Source organism: Leuresthes tenuis, unplaced genomic scaffold (genome assembly GCF_036924035.1).
Source record: "Leuresthes tenuis unplaced genomic scaffold, fLeuTen1.0.hap1 SCAF_3, whole genome shotgun sequence".
Taxonomy (NCBI): Eukaryota; Metazoa; Chordata; class Actinopteri; order Atheriniformes; family Atherinopsidae; genus Leuresthes; species Leuresthes tenuis.
This window is the reverse complement of record NW_027325357.1, coordinates 21615475-21630070: the sequence shown is the minus strand read 5'-3', so window position 1 is coordinate 21630070 and position 14596 is coordinate 21615475. Positions and strand designations below refer to the sequence as shown.

Here is a 14596-nt window from a genome sequence, read left to right as displayed (position 1 = left end):
AAAAAAGAATGCAAGGAATTTAATTCAGTCTGATAATAAATAAGATTAATTAATCTCTCACTTAACAGTTTTTTTTTTACTTGCAAATACATCTTCTCATGTTAATGATAAACCTTCTGTTTTAAACAGTATTAAGAGTTAATAAAGTTTTTATGAATGTCTCAGGCTCAGAGCTCCAGTGTTGGAAAGTCCACAGAGGTTTGACCCCTGAGATATGGTAAAATAAAAGGTTAGTACGTTCCTACATCACCAAATGTTTTTAGAACTAGGCCAAAACTTGAATAGTTAGTTGACTTTTTATGAATGATGTCTGTTTGGATGTGTAGTTTGAATATTTTCTTTTTCTTTCCACAGATCTGGATGCAGCCCATGCAAAGGTTGTTAGCATTGAAGATGATACAGATTAAATACAAGTGTTAGAATTACAGATGCTACTGTAATCTGTTACCACTCTGTATATAAAGTGTTTTGATATCACCAAACAATAAGAAATTAGTTTATATTTGCTCTGGCTTTAAACAATAACAAGGATAACATAGCTTTTGAAAGACATAAATGACATTGCTTTACTTACAACAGTTCACTGTATTCTAGGGTAGTTTAATAGCTCAAGCAAAGGCTCATAGACTTGCTACAGTAGTTGTGTCTGTTATTCATGAAACAATACTACAGTTAATTATACTGTAGTTGGAAAATGTAACATAAGGCCATACACAATGTTTTTTATGCTATGAATGTATTGCTCTTAAGTTAATTTCTTAATATTGCTTAATTACAACATATGTGTCCTTCTGAACATTAAATAATACATTTACTCAGTATTTTCTTTCAACTAATGGCTTTGTATTTCATGTTACTTGTTTGAGAGCAGATCCATTCAAGAGTTGTATTCCTTTCTATTTGCAATACAAAATCATCCCAATGCTCGTCTGCTTTGATGCGTTTTTGTATTTACATCTCAATTTTTTATCTCTTTGTTTTTTTCTTTAAAAAAAAAACATGATAAATAACTCTGACAGCCAGACTAAAACGACTCCAACTGATACAGGGTGTATAATACCACTTTGCACAAATTTCAGGTGAAGCTCCAGTTCATCAACACTATTCTTAATGCAGATGTATTTCTATGGTTCACCCATGTTTTTCTTTGGTGTTTCAATAAAGGTTGTATTTAATAACTGCTGCTGCAATTGGGTGATCACATGCTTGCATCACACTACTTATAATAGATCTAAGAAAATAAAAAATAAAAAGAAGAATAACCTCAAGTCCCAATTGATTGTGTCACAGATATACATTGAAAGCCAAACATTAGCACTTAACCTTAATGTTAAAGCCACAGTTTGAGTTTAATTTGCAAGACTCATGTTTTTCTAAAACCAGTTTTGGGGAATTTAACTTAATCTAATGGGCATAACTATGCTTGTAATTCAATAATTGCCACGAGGAACAGTTTACCAATGCAGTCTGTTTTGCTTTCTAAAAAAAAAGAAGAATAAAAAAAATCCGGTAAAAATGGTTGTTATCATTTTTTTGTATTCATTTTTTGAGGCTATTAATATAGATATCAGTATATCAGTTTACCTGCATTCTCTTAATTGTTTGGCCTTCTTCTTTTACAACCCCACACCATCAACACCATCACCCCTTTTCACACATACACTTATCATTTGATCTTGAAATACGTATAGATAAAGGATGGCACGGTGAAGTTGAAGCTGCAGCATTTGCCTTGGCAAAAACCCACTGTCACCACTGCTGTGTGGATTTCATCTGAACTCTACCTTTTGTGCCACCTCAGTTAAGCGCTGAATTCACATTCCTGACCTTATGCCAAACTTTGGAGCCACTGCCCAGAGAGCAAAGCTCAGGCTTTTCACCTCATATGGCGAAAACAAAACCATGTACATTCACCAGTGAACCTAAAAGCAAAAAAGTTTGATGTTTTTTTTGTGAACTTTTCCATGTTGTCTATGATAAACAGACAGGGTTAATGAGATGTAGAGTTGGCATGACAGCTAACATTTACAGATTTATCCTTTCTTTTTAACTTAAGGCTTATTCTATTAGATTGTCATAACAAAATAATCTAAAAAACTCCAATGCAAGCAGCTGTGAGTATATTTCTCAGCATGATCACCCCCACTTTGTGGCAGGCAGTAAACTTGACCCTTCTGAAGACTTGAATAGTAGCTTCAGTTGGTAATTCAAAGAAAGTCAAGTCATTTCTCAAGATTGCAATGTAGTTTACAGCAGACGTTTTTTGTTTTCTTTAGAAAGGAGTAAAAGTTGTGTTTGCTGGAGACTAATTTTATTAGCTGACTGGAAGCAGTAATGAAAACTAAAATATTAATTTTTGACTGAACAACAATGGTCGAGCTCATTATAATGAAAGAACATGTTACTTTTGTATTTATAGACGGATCATAACTGAATTATTTCTCTTTTCATGCGTTGTTCCATTCCAGCTGAAATGTTTCAACTCAACATCTGTTGACATACCGTAAGTTGGGCTAATTTTTCGCAATTAAGATAGTGAAAAGCTATATTCTCTCCTATTAAAAACAATAGTAACGGGGAGCAGAAATAATTGAAGTTGCATTTGCAATCTGGTTCTGACATGACAGCTGCTCTATAAGAAAAGCACCGAGGGCGCTCTTTTACAGAAGTGTTACCCTGGAATACAGCGGGGGTGGGGGGGTGAACGCATATTAATCATAAGGTCATGTAGTATGTGGGCGCTCGCGTACGTGCAAGTGCTTGCACCAAGAGACAATAGCACAAGCCTTAAGTTGTTGGTTTTTTTCGCTCCTCACTCTGTTATGGGGAGGGTCGTGTCACACCCACCATGACTGGCTGGTACAAGGACTACAAATAAGACCGCTATAGAGGCGGAGAGACTCCGTTTTCCACTCTGAGCTGAAAATTCATCAGAACGTTTTAGTTTAAGAGCCCCGCTGGAGTCATGACGCAAGGTAAGAAGCACTGAGTGCCGCCAAGTTTTGCTTTTACTTTGGCAGACCTGCCGAGAAGTGTTGCTGTAAGATAGGAAACTATTAGCCATTTAACTGACCAGAGCTCTCGCAGCCTAATTAACTACTTTAATGGTTACACTGTTACACGTTCATAGTTACGTAATATCAATTGCTCAATTTAAATCAATTCACAATAGATTGCGCTTTGATGATTTCGCACGCTCTCTTCGGTGTGGATGTTTATAATTAGATGAAATGGATACAGTTTTTTTAGAAGTGCATCCTGGAGGGTCAAACTTTTAGGTATTTTTTTAATCAGCAAGCAAACTGCATAGAGGCATAGTACTGGAGTCAATGCTGTGTATATAGAGGTCCAGAGAAACATTTCACCACCATGTTTGAGCAGATGATAACTGCCCTTGGACCCTGACACTTATAATAGCAGCTAAGAGCAGCTGCAGCTTCCACTGATTGGTGCTATCTTTAAAAGCTTTCAAAACCCCTCCAAAATAAAGTCTGCTCTTTACCCCTGTGAAGACATCCAGAACTCTCCAAGCTCCTCAGTAATGTTTGTTTTGAATACCTTCTAGGGGTTAAAGATCTGTCTATCACCTGGGTGTTAAGTGAAGAAGTGAAGCAGATAAAGAATGTCTTAGGAAGGCTGTGTAACACATTTGGGTTGAATACACGTGTTATTGTATGTTTATACTCAACAGAGAACTTGAATAAGCGCACTTACCTTCCTAGACTGTATATTTGCTCTTTTCTACACTTCCAGGGTCTTTAAGTCACTCTACTGGAGCAACTGAATACAAATACAAACAAATTCTTGTTGGACACTCTGACGCAGGTTTTCCATCTGTTTGTTATACACAAAGCATTCATTTGAAATTAAAAGTGCCTGTGATGGAGACTTGAAGTCAGCATGGGTGTTACCTGGAGAACTGAAGAAGTTCTTTTACTGTAGTGTTTGCTTATATGTATTTCCAGGATTAAAATAGTAGTTGCTGTACCAGCTGCTACACCAGTTAGTTTTTTGTTTGAAGTTCCTTTTAAGGCTCTTACTGTGCTCAGTGTTGCTGATGAGAAAGTCCCTCTGTAGTGTTGGGGATGGGAGGGGGGGATCATGGTTGGTAGAGTTTGGGCAAACACATTACGGTTAGTGAGGGATGCAAGTCGATGGCTCATGAGTCTCTGCTTGTGTATTTTGTTTTGGATTTATGCAGCTCTACAGAATTAGCTGGAAGTCAGGGATGCAGGACTTTACACCACATGTGTGTAACATCTGGAAAACCATACCTACTTCACTTTTAAAAGTTATATTGTGGTGCACTGTAGTTTATGAGCAAATATTGTTGCTTCTTCAAGAAAGTTGTGTAGTAAAATTTCTACAGAAAGGATGATCTCTTTATTGTGACAGTTCTAGCCTTTTTTTTTTCTTATGGTTTTTGGTCACAGACTTGCATATGGTATTAACGGACTATTCCCATTTGTAGTGAGCGGGATCTCACGTCTTTACAGTTAAGGTGTAACCCTAACCCCAGATGTTTCTGCAATCAGCTTTTAAATAACTACTGTGTTAAAGTGCTATGCTCATATTTTAGCAGACCATATAAAAACTAAGTGGCTTGTGAGTATACACAGACTAAACAGCAAAAGCTTTCTAATTGTTTGAATACAATTCCAGCACACAAAACATCAACATGTCTACAGTTACGAGCTGGACCACAGTCAAGATCAGTAAAAGATCAGACATGAGACAAACCCTGAGTAACGATCCCCTGTGGACGTCATAAAGCAGCTGTCTGTCCCAGCCTCGACACCACCGCTCCATGCCTGTTTAGGGCTTTTCTTAACACCGTTATGGTACGATATATGGAGAGAGGCTAACCTCTGGCATGTCACACAGCAGCTCGAGCAATCAAAGTGTGATCTAAGAGAACTTAACTTTTCCTTCTAGCGTGAAATCAAAGGGTGGGACTCTTAATTATCCTAAACGGCCCCAAGGAGAACTGTGAGTGTACAGGGAGTATCTTTGCTTACCTTCTGTTAAATCAGTACATACAGACCAGCCAAATTAAATTATTTTACCATCTAGTAAATCATAGAGCATCCTGCGGTTGACAGATTTCATGTGTCTGTAATGTCTTTGTAGACCACAAATAGAAGCTTTTCCAAACATAAATCACATCCTGCTAATAAATTATTGAATTTATAGAGAATAAAGTCATTGTAAAATAGAAGCAACAACAAAAACTTGTCACTTTTTGAAAATATGGGCCATATTCACAAGTGTGTCTTAAAGAAGTCAAGATCCTATTGAACCACTGTCTGTATGTATTTGCATGTATTTGTAACTGTTAGACATTGTATGATGGTCACAATATAACCAGTTACTTTAATACAGATGAATACTCTTCACAAACATTAAAACCCAGTCTCTTTTTATGAAAAAATAGCATAAATGGAAACTATGTGTTTATGCAGATGAAAACCAAATCTGCAGTTTTTCACTCTCTCTTTCACTCTTTCTTTCTTTTTTTATGTCATCTAACAAAAATGTTAATCTGATGGATTTTAAGAGGACATCTGGTTAGTGTGGCCTGCATGTTAAGCCAAGGGGGCGAGACTTGGCTGCCAGCACTCCAGGCAAAGGATATTTTGATGCAAAATGTTATCACTGGGTCATTTTTTATGCAAACACCAATGTTTTCTGACCTTAACAACCTTGTTTCTAGTGCCTAACCTTAACCAAGTGTGGTAGTTTATAATGTGTAAGGACAAAATAGTGATTATAAGCACATGAAACAGCGACTGGCTGCAAAAATTACATTCAGAGTTACTGATCAAAACAGGACTCGATCTTGACTCTCCCACTTGGTAGTTTAATATCTAGAGCCATCCATAACCCCTCCGATCTCCAAATACAAAACTCTATGCAACATTTCTCAGTGTTTCAGGAAATGTTGAGATATTTTGATGTTCAGTGAAGAAAAGAAAAAGAACAGTAAAAAAATCATGTTTGTGGACACAAATGAATGGATACATTTATGTAACCATTACACATTTTACTCTAAGACTGGGTTGAATGTTATGGCTTGAAAGAGATTTTCTTCACATTTTCTTCTTTTAAGCTCTGGACATCAGTCACTTGAACCTGGAATGCGAGTTTAACAACACTGACCATCGCACTGATCTCAACGGAGTGGATCGGCTCATTGTGAGGAGAGGCCAACCATTCTCAATTAGCCTGTATCTTCGCTCTGGAAGCTACCAGCTGGGAGTCAGCTCTCTTCACTGTATTGCTGAAACAGGTACTGCTCTTTTGAGTAATTCTTAGAATATACTAAATATTCAAAACTTATTTTTCCAGACACATTTCTGTTTGTGTAGTCGTCACTGACATCTAAGCATAAAGAATTAGTGTCAGAATGTCAGTGGAAAAGCTTTGTGGTTATATCCTCTCATTCAGGAAGTCGGCGCACATTTGAACCCCATAGTACCGTGTGCGCCCACTGACATTACTTTCTTGTTGCCTGTACAAAATCCTGAAAGGAAAGGGAGCAGCAATGTTAAGGGAAAGGAAAAGGGAGTGATCTTGTTCAGTCATCTGCAATGCTGCTGGCTTTCTCATTCTAACTGTAAGATGTTGTGTTGTTTCCATTGTTAGCCTTAAGCCCTCCCACACATCTTCTGCAATTTAAATGGACTTTTCTGTTCTTGTTGGGAGCTTCAGAGATTGGATTCCTAAATATTTGTCTTTAGAACGTCAACACTGAAAATTATCTTCTCATCTTCTTTTCTAATATTTGGATAGAGCTCTTGTGAAGAGTGTGATAACACTACTGTTGCACACCATCAAACACAACTTATTTTACAGGAAATGTTGCTTGCCAAGAGGGAAGCATTTGTATAACCTCAGATAACACTTATCAGACTTTTAAAGTCAAAGCATATTTGAACTCTCTCTATATCCCATCATAGGGAGTAATGGAGAAAAGCTTGTTGTTGTTGGCTGCATTGAATGGAAGATGTCAAGGGACTGACTCGGGTACAAATGATTGAAGTAAGCCGTTGCTATTACACAGTTATGCTCTCCACGCATGAAACGACATGCCAGAGATATTTTGAAGTTAACTTTGGGAGGGTTGGAACCAGCAGGAGTCCATTTTCCAGACACAAATGTTTTGCTTAAACCACTTGGTTTCTTTGCTTTAGACTCATGGCTCTAACTTTATCTACTGTTACATGCAGGTCCTCAACCCTCTGAGCAGTATGGCACCAGGGCCTCCTTTGGTCTGTCCCCCAACATTGACACTTCCCGTTGGAGTGCTGCTGTCACCAGCCCCCCCGGGGACATGGTGACCCTGTCTCTCTGCGCTGCACCAGACGCACCTATAGGCCGCTACAACCTGACTGTTGGACAGTCACAGAGGATTGAGTTCATTCTGCTCTTTAACCCCTGGTGCCCAGGTGGGTAAACAGACCACATGTGTCAAGCTGTCTGTTAAGCAGTGGATGTTGTTTTGATGGAAAGTGCTCTGATGTTCATGTTTTACACCAGTGTGGGTTAGGGATAAGAGCCACTTAGCAGTGAACAAATTATGTGGTGGAATGCTTGTATTTCAGTTCAACTTCTTAGAAATTAACATCATTACTTTATCTGCCATCTTCTGGTTATGACTTGTTTCAGAACTTTATTTGTATTTTCTCATGGTAACAGGGGATTCCGTGTATATGGACAACGAGCAGAGTCTTGCTGAGTATGTCTTGTCTCAGGATGGAATCATCTTTCGAGGCAGCTACAAATATCAAATATCTACTCCCTGGAACTTTGGCCAGGTACCAAAACCAACATTAACACTGTCAGCCTCATTCCAATGTACAAACAGTCAATCAGACAAACTATCTTTGAGCCAGAGTGTTGAGGAATTTTGAATTACACTCATTCTGATAAAATATCTGCTTATCGTTTTAGTAGGGCATATGTAATAGCAGAAACCATGACATGTAGTATATCTGACTATGAACACTGAAGATCTGATAAAGTGAGCTTTATTCTTTTACACCTGATCAATTTTAACGCTATTTGTGCAATTTTAGCCTCCAGTACAGTCCATTTACTATTTACCTTATGACAGTTTTAAGCATCTACTTTTCTGTGTATTTATATCTTTGATCTAAGTCTTCTACTTTCATCTTTACTTTTATCACTTGCACACAACAACATTGATATATATTCCACTCTGGTGCAGTTTGAGAGTGGAATCCTGGATATCTGCCTGAGGATTCTAGACATGAACCCGAAATGTCTTCGCAATCCTGGCAAAGATTATTCAGGGAGAAGAAATCCCATCTATGTGTCCCGAGTGCTTAGCGCCATGGTATGACCTATTACTCTCTATTCTATTCTTGTCTGTCTTTATTTGCATAGATGTTTCTTTACTAATAACATAACCTGTTTTCATTTACCTGGCAGGTGAATTGTAATGACGACAGAGGGGTGTTGCTGGGGAAATGGACGGATGGTTATGAAGGAGGTGTGAGCCCCATGTTTTGGCGGGGCAGTGTGGAGATCCTGCGTAACTGGGACACCCAGTCCTGTCAGCCTGTTCGCTATGGACAGTGCTGGGTGTTTGCTGCAGTGGCCTGCTCGGGTGAGATAGGGCAGAGTCGAGCTGGTGGCCTATCTCCAGACAACACACTTAGTTTTTCTCAGGCAGACACAACATGTCACCAACTATGGAAAAACGTAGTTGTGATATGCATTTTTGCTCTTCCTTTAAAACTTCTCTTTCAGTTTCCAGAGCCCTGGGTATCCCCTGTCGAGTTGTAACCAACTACTGGTCTGCCCATGATACCAACAGCAACCTGGTGATTGAGCGCTACATCGGCGAAAATGGGGAACTCATTCAATCCAAAGACATGATCTGGTTAGACCCTTTTTAAGTTGTATCTTTACTGATAGGACAAAATGCTATAAACAATCACTGATAAACTAAGTAACATTGATTATCCTGCAACATGTCTGCCACATGTCTGGCATACATTTAGATATTTGGTCAAACACTTTTCACAGGTAAAGCCAAAATGGTGGTCTGATCTGCACATACTTTCAAATTTCAGGACTGAAACCTCTAAAGCTGCTCACAGCTCAAATTGCTACTATTCTATTTACTCTACTATTCCTAAACCTTTAAGGGTTGAAGATGTGTTGCTGACACGTGTAAAAATGAGAATACGGTTATTATCTTCAAAATGAAGCACTTCATGTCAACATCCCCTGGGTTTGATTACTCACTGGAATTTGCACACAGATGGCTGATTTACTCTGCAGATGTTTAGTTGTGCCTTAAGTTGTGTAAAATCAATCAATTTACTGCCATTCTGCCACAATAATGACATCAGAACAAACGTAGGTATGGGTGTCTTTATGAGCTGTCGCAGTCCGGTGGATGATGTATATTGTATTGCAGGAATTATCACTGCTGGATAGAGAGCTGGATGACCAGGCCCGATCTTAAATCTGACTTTAATGGCTGGCAGGTCAGTGACCCCACACCCCAGGAGAAAAGTGGAGGTAACCAACTGTTTTTTTTAAAAATGTATTTCTCTTTTTCTTAATTGTCTTTCTTTCTTTATTTTCATTTCATTCAATTTTTTTTGGCTAAGAGGGTCTGTCAGTATTTGGTTTGGCATTTTCCCCTTCCTATAGGAGTGTACTGCTGTGGCCCCGTCCCTGTCAGAGCTATCAAGGAAGGCGAGCTCACTTCCAAGTATGATGCTCCCTTTGTCTTTGCTGAGGTCAATGCTGATGTCATTACATTCATGAAGAAAAAAGACGGCAGCACCTCAAAGGTAACCACCACTACAGTGGTGGGCCAGAAGATCAGCACTAAGAGTGTGGGCAGTGATGCCAGAGAGGACATAACTCATCTCTACAAGTACCCTGAAGGTAGCAAGCACTGCTGGATATATGTAAACTTGACAGATAAATAATGCAAACTATTCTTTTTCCCTTCTGTAAGAAAAAATTCACAAAAGGAGTTATAACTTGTTACACCCAAATAATTTCCATTTTCATATACATTTCTTTCAGCATACCTCTTTCTGAAACTAATGTCAGTATCTGTTATTTACCACATTTCTTATTAGTATTTGCATTGCTCTTACTGTATATAAAGTTGGTCACTTCTCTCCTAAAATGTATTATAGTAGGTGTCTTCTGGATGGCAAAACTTAAACTTTGAGGCCTCTATTATTGATTGTTTTGTGCCTCTCGCTACATATTTACAGGATCTGATGAAGAGCGAGAGGCTTTCAAAAAGGCCAACCACCAAAACAAGCTCCTCCAGCAGAAGCAGGATCATGGCCTACACCTCACTATCAAAGTGACATCAGACATGAGGAAGGGCTGTGACTTTGACGTGTTTGCTGTTGTTACCAACAACACTCAGAGCGAGAAGAAGTGTCGCTTGGCATTTGGATCATGCGCTTTGTCCTACAATGGGTTTTTAGGAGGAAACTGTGGTTTTAAAGACCTGCTCAATGTTGAACTGTCACCAGGAGCAGGTAAGCCAGATCACCATGTGGTCATGGCGTGAGAATGATGTTGAATGTGACTCGTCGCATTCAGACAAAGAAAATCTGTTTGTGTCCTGCTAGAGAGGCAAGTTCCATTAAGGCTGAACTACTCCAAGTATGGTGGCCAGCTCACTGAGGACAACTTAATTCGTCTGGCAGCTCTGCTGGTGGACTACTCAACCAGAGAGGTCACCCTGGCAGTGAGGAACATTGTACTGGTGAATCCTGAAATCAAAGTCAGAGTGAGTACTATGGTAATAAACTCTAAAAAAATTAAAGGTGAAACTAAATGGTAACTGTTTGGAAACTTGGCCACACCCTAAGTAAGACAGAAGAATTAAACCAATTGCTTCACAATTCTAATATTGAGCCTGAATGCATGTATAGCAAAGCCTTTTTTTTTTTTTGGAAGAAGGTGAAAACATTCATTGGTTGTGATTTGCCTAAAGATTTGCAGCCTAAAACAGTCCCAGACTCTAAGACGAGAAAAGAAACAATGGTAATCCTCGCAGAGAGGGTTTCCTGTACAGAAAAATACATCACTGTAACTTTTATAGTGGATCAACATGAATGTCAGGGGTCAATTTTGTACAATTCTGTATGTTGTTGTTGTTGTTGTTTTTTTCTAAATAATATTTGTCCTAGTCTGCCTTTAACAAAATCAAGACGACGGAGATGTACCTTTCAAACCTTGAGGCTGGGCTGATAAAATATACATTTTGATGCATTGATCTCATACATGCTCTCATACAACATTTACATAAAGCAACCATCCTTGCAATTTGATACACTATGTGATTCAGACCAATCTGATCCAGTTAGAGTCAATATGGTTCAAGAAATAAAATGTGTTATTAGTTCTTAAGCAGACACCAAAAACGTGCATTTGTCCCTCAAATAAGTATCTCATTTGATATCAGTTGTGGGACCCACAAGCAGACTCAGAGGTGAGGTTGACTACAACTATTTCACTGCAGGTTTCTTGAAATTTAGTTTTGACTGTGGCTGGAGCTGAGGATGAGTGGAAGGCTCGGCAGAGCTGAATACATTAAGCAAGACCATAGAAGAGGCAGACAGAGACTGTCGTCATCCTGAGAGAGCAGGATTAGGGGAGAGGTTTAGGTAAATACTGTATTGACTGAAGTATAAACTTGCAAGGACTGAGGAGCCAGGATTGATATGCTTTGATTTGCCCTTTGAGATCTTGTGATGTAAAGGGCACTACAAATAAAATGCATTATTATTATTATTATTATTATTATTATTAGTAGTAGTAGTAGTAGTAGTAGTAGTAGTAGCAGTAGTAGTATTAGTAGTAGTAGTAGTAGTATATGCTGTACTGCAGAGTTTGAATGTGTCGGTATGAGATATGCAAGTTTAATGCTATGCCCAGAGATATAAAAATGAAAAACACAAAGGATGAAATTTAGTCAGGATCGCAACAGTTAATTAATGTTTTTGTTTTTTGCTTTTGATTGAACACACAAGCCCAAACCAGACTTTGCTATAAAACAGACCCTCTTTGCTGCTCTGTCTTTATGTACATTTTTATTACACCTTTCACATTTAACAGTTGAATATATTAAAAGGTTGCTGAGCATTAACAATACACTCAGTGCGGCATGCAGTAGCTTTTTTGTCTTTAAATGTCTGATGGCGCTTCTTATCGGTGTTGTAATCAGGCATATCTTCTGTTTTCTTATAAGTTTTAGCTTATCTTGAAGACTGTGGATGTTTTGAAAAGCTTTGTATCAACTATTAAGTACTGTTCAGTAGAATTGCTACCTTTTACTGACTTGTAAAGGTCTACCATTTAGGTTATTGTGCAGTATCTCAGAACAGGTATAAAGTCTACTGGCCCACCAGTTCATGCACTTCTGCGTATTCAGAGGGCTTGCGGAGTACACAATATAAGACTTTGTTTAACTAACACTTAGATTTGACCACTACCCTCAGATCCTGGGTGAACCAAAGGAGAATCGGAAGCTAGCTGCTGAGATCACCCTCCAAAACCCTCTACCAGAGTCACTGGAGAACTGCTGCTTCAGCATTGAGGGGGCCAACCTGACTGGAGGAAGCGTCATCTCTGAGAGGTTGTACCAGGTTCCTTGTTATCCCACTAGAAGTCAGAGAAACTTAAATGTCTTTCTTCAACATACTAAATAGGCAAATTGATCATCTCACCCCATAAAAAAAACACAGTGGTTACCATATTTGACTCCCAGATTCCGAGATAATTTTTATTTTGTTTTATAATTTGTTGCTCTGGTGTCAGTGCAGAACCCAGATGTCTGTCTGGATGTGCAGCTGTTAGTCGGGACAGGAGCACACTGTTACAGAAACATACTGTGCAGGGGATTACCAGAGCAGACAGGAGATTTAAAGAGAATTCATTACCAGAGAGGTGTTTCATTGTTCAGCTGTAACCCCTCTATGAATCTATTTGTGTGTTTAGATCTTATCAACTGAGCTACGTAATGTTTATCTAATTAATTACAAAACAAACCCAGCACTAGGTTTCTGACAGCAGGATGTGTCTACATGATCCACCTTCAGAATCTGTACTCCCATTTACTTTAACTCCTCTGCTGAAAATTTCAAACACTGCAGCTGCGTTTGCTTATTTCCATAAATAGTCACAAATGTTATGAGTTCTCCTGTAGCAGTAACCGATAATCCAAATGTTTATTAAACGTATGGACTGTGATAAAGTCCTCTAGCTGCTTTCGGAATTCTAATACTTCATGTGTATCTTTCAGGCTGGGCTCCACGGTAGGACCTGGGGAAGATGCCAAAGTTAAAATCTACTTCACTCCGACCCATTCTGGCCTGAGAAAGCTGGTGGTTGACTTTGATAGTAACAAGTTGTGTCACGTCAAGGGTTACAGAAATGTCATTATTGGAAAGTAAAACCTTTACAGTCCATGTGACGGAAATGCCTTTAGTCTTCTTTTCAGAACTGCTTTAGCAATATATGAACATGATAGTATGCACACTCATCTTTACAATGTAGTAGTTACAGACCTTTTTGTTCAAATATATACTCATTCTCTCCTCTCACTGCTTTCTTTGCAATTTCTGTATGTTAGCTGCTGTAGAGCAGTAGACTTTTTAACATGAAGTGTAAGGCTTATTAAACACTGCAACTGCTTGTAAAACTTTCAATGGTATTTCAATGGTATAGTGACAGCATTAACAGCTCTAACTCAGCAAACATTCCTCTGCAGTGGGAGCATCTCTTCTTACTGTAAACACGCCGATTTAAGTGTTTCATCACATTTGACCTCGCATATGGAACTAATAAGAACACCCTGCATCCATTTTGAACAGCATTCCAAAGCTCACGGTTCCTCCTCTCTCCTTGCACCTGGCATATACATCATTCACAAAGAATGAACTGCCATTGCAATGTGAAGTTTTTTTTTTTATCTTAAAAAAAGTGCAAGAAACTCCTTTCACACGATGATGAATGTGTTTTTCCATTTTCTGTCATGCAAATCCCACAAACCTTCCTTTCAATGCCAAAAAATATATATTAAAATAAACTTTATTCACAATTTCTTTTACCCTTTTTCCTAATCATATCCTATACCATTAGATCCTCTACCCACTTTTACCTCTTCACAGCACCAGTATATATATGTGTGTGTAGTTGGGATTAGTTTACACTTTGAAAGAAGGTTTGTCAGCAAAAGAGGCACAGTTTACACATGGTGGGAGCCTAAGTGTTTTACGTTTTCCTTTTCAAAGGAATCGTTTGAATTTCTGCATTAAAAAACAAAAAATTCAATTCTCTATTTTTCTTCTTTCATTGGGCATTACAGCACAGCGTTGAAACATGGAAGCATCTGTGCATGTACATGAAGAAGGGCTGCTCTCTGCTGGTCAGAAAGATAAATTCCTCCGTGTTGAACATTGAGTTTGGAGAGCTTCTGCAGGGTGCACTGTTTGTGTTGCACAGCAGCTGGCTGCAACACAAACCATTTCAAGTGTTCAACTTTTCTGGTAAACAAAGGCAGAGCAATACATGTGTACAT

General features: G+C 38.6%; 2 protein-coding genes across 2 annotated transcripts in view; both read left to right on the top strand.

Moving 5' to 3' along the window:
• The window catches only part of quo (quattro), a 29001-nt gene extending 28079 nt beyond the window's left edge, over positions 1–922 (top strand). The window contains exons 23-24 of the mRNA XM_072382543.1: positions 166–229; positions 355–922. Of these exons, the coding sequence (XP_072238644.1) occupies positions 166–204 (39 nt within the window). The 3' untranslated portion in view covers positions 205–229; positions 355–922. The remainder of the gene's footprint in view (positions 1–165; positions 230–354) is intronic.
• A 1899-nt stretch (positions 923–2821) lies between these two features.
• tgm2b (transglutaminase 2b) lies at positions 2822–14025 on the top strand. The gene is made up of 13 exons (XM_072382542.1): positions 2822–2975; positions 6110–6289; positions 7230–7448; positions 7699–7817; positions 8231–8359; positions 8455–8632; positions 8776–8908; positions 9452–9555; positions 9691–9930; positions 10272–10547; positions 10641–10801; positions 12516–12652; positions 13319–14025. The coding sequence occupies exons 1-13, from the start codon at positions 2966–2968 to the stop codon at positions 13467–13469; spliced, it is 2037 nt and encodes a 678-aa protein (XP_072238643.1). The 5' UTR covers positions 2822–2965; the 3' UTR covers positions 13470–14025.
• The last annotated feature ends 571 nt before the right edge of the window (positions 14026–14596 follow it).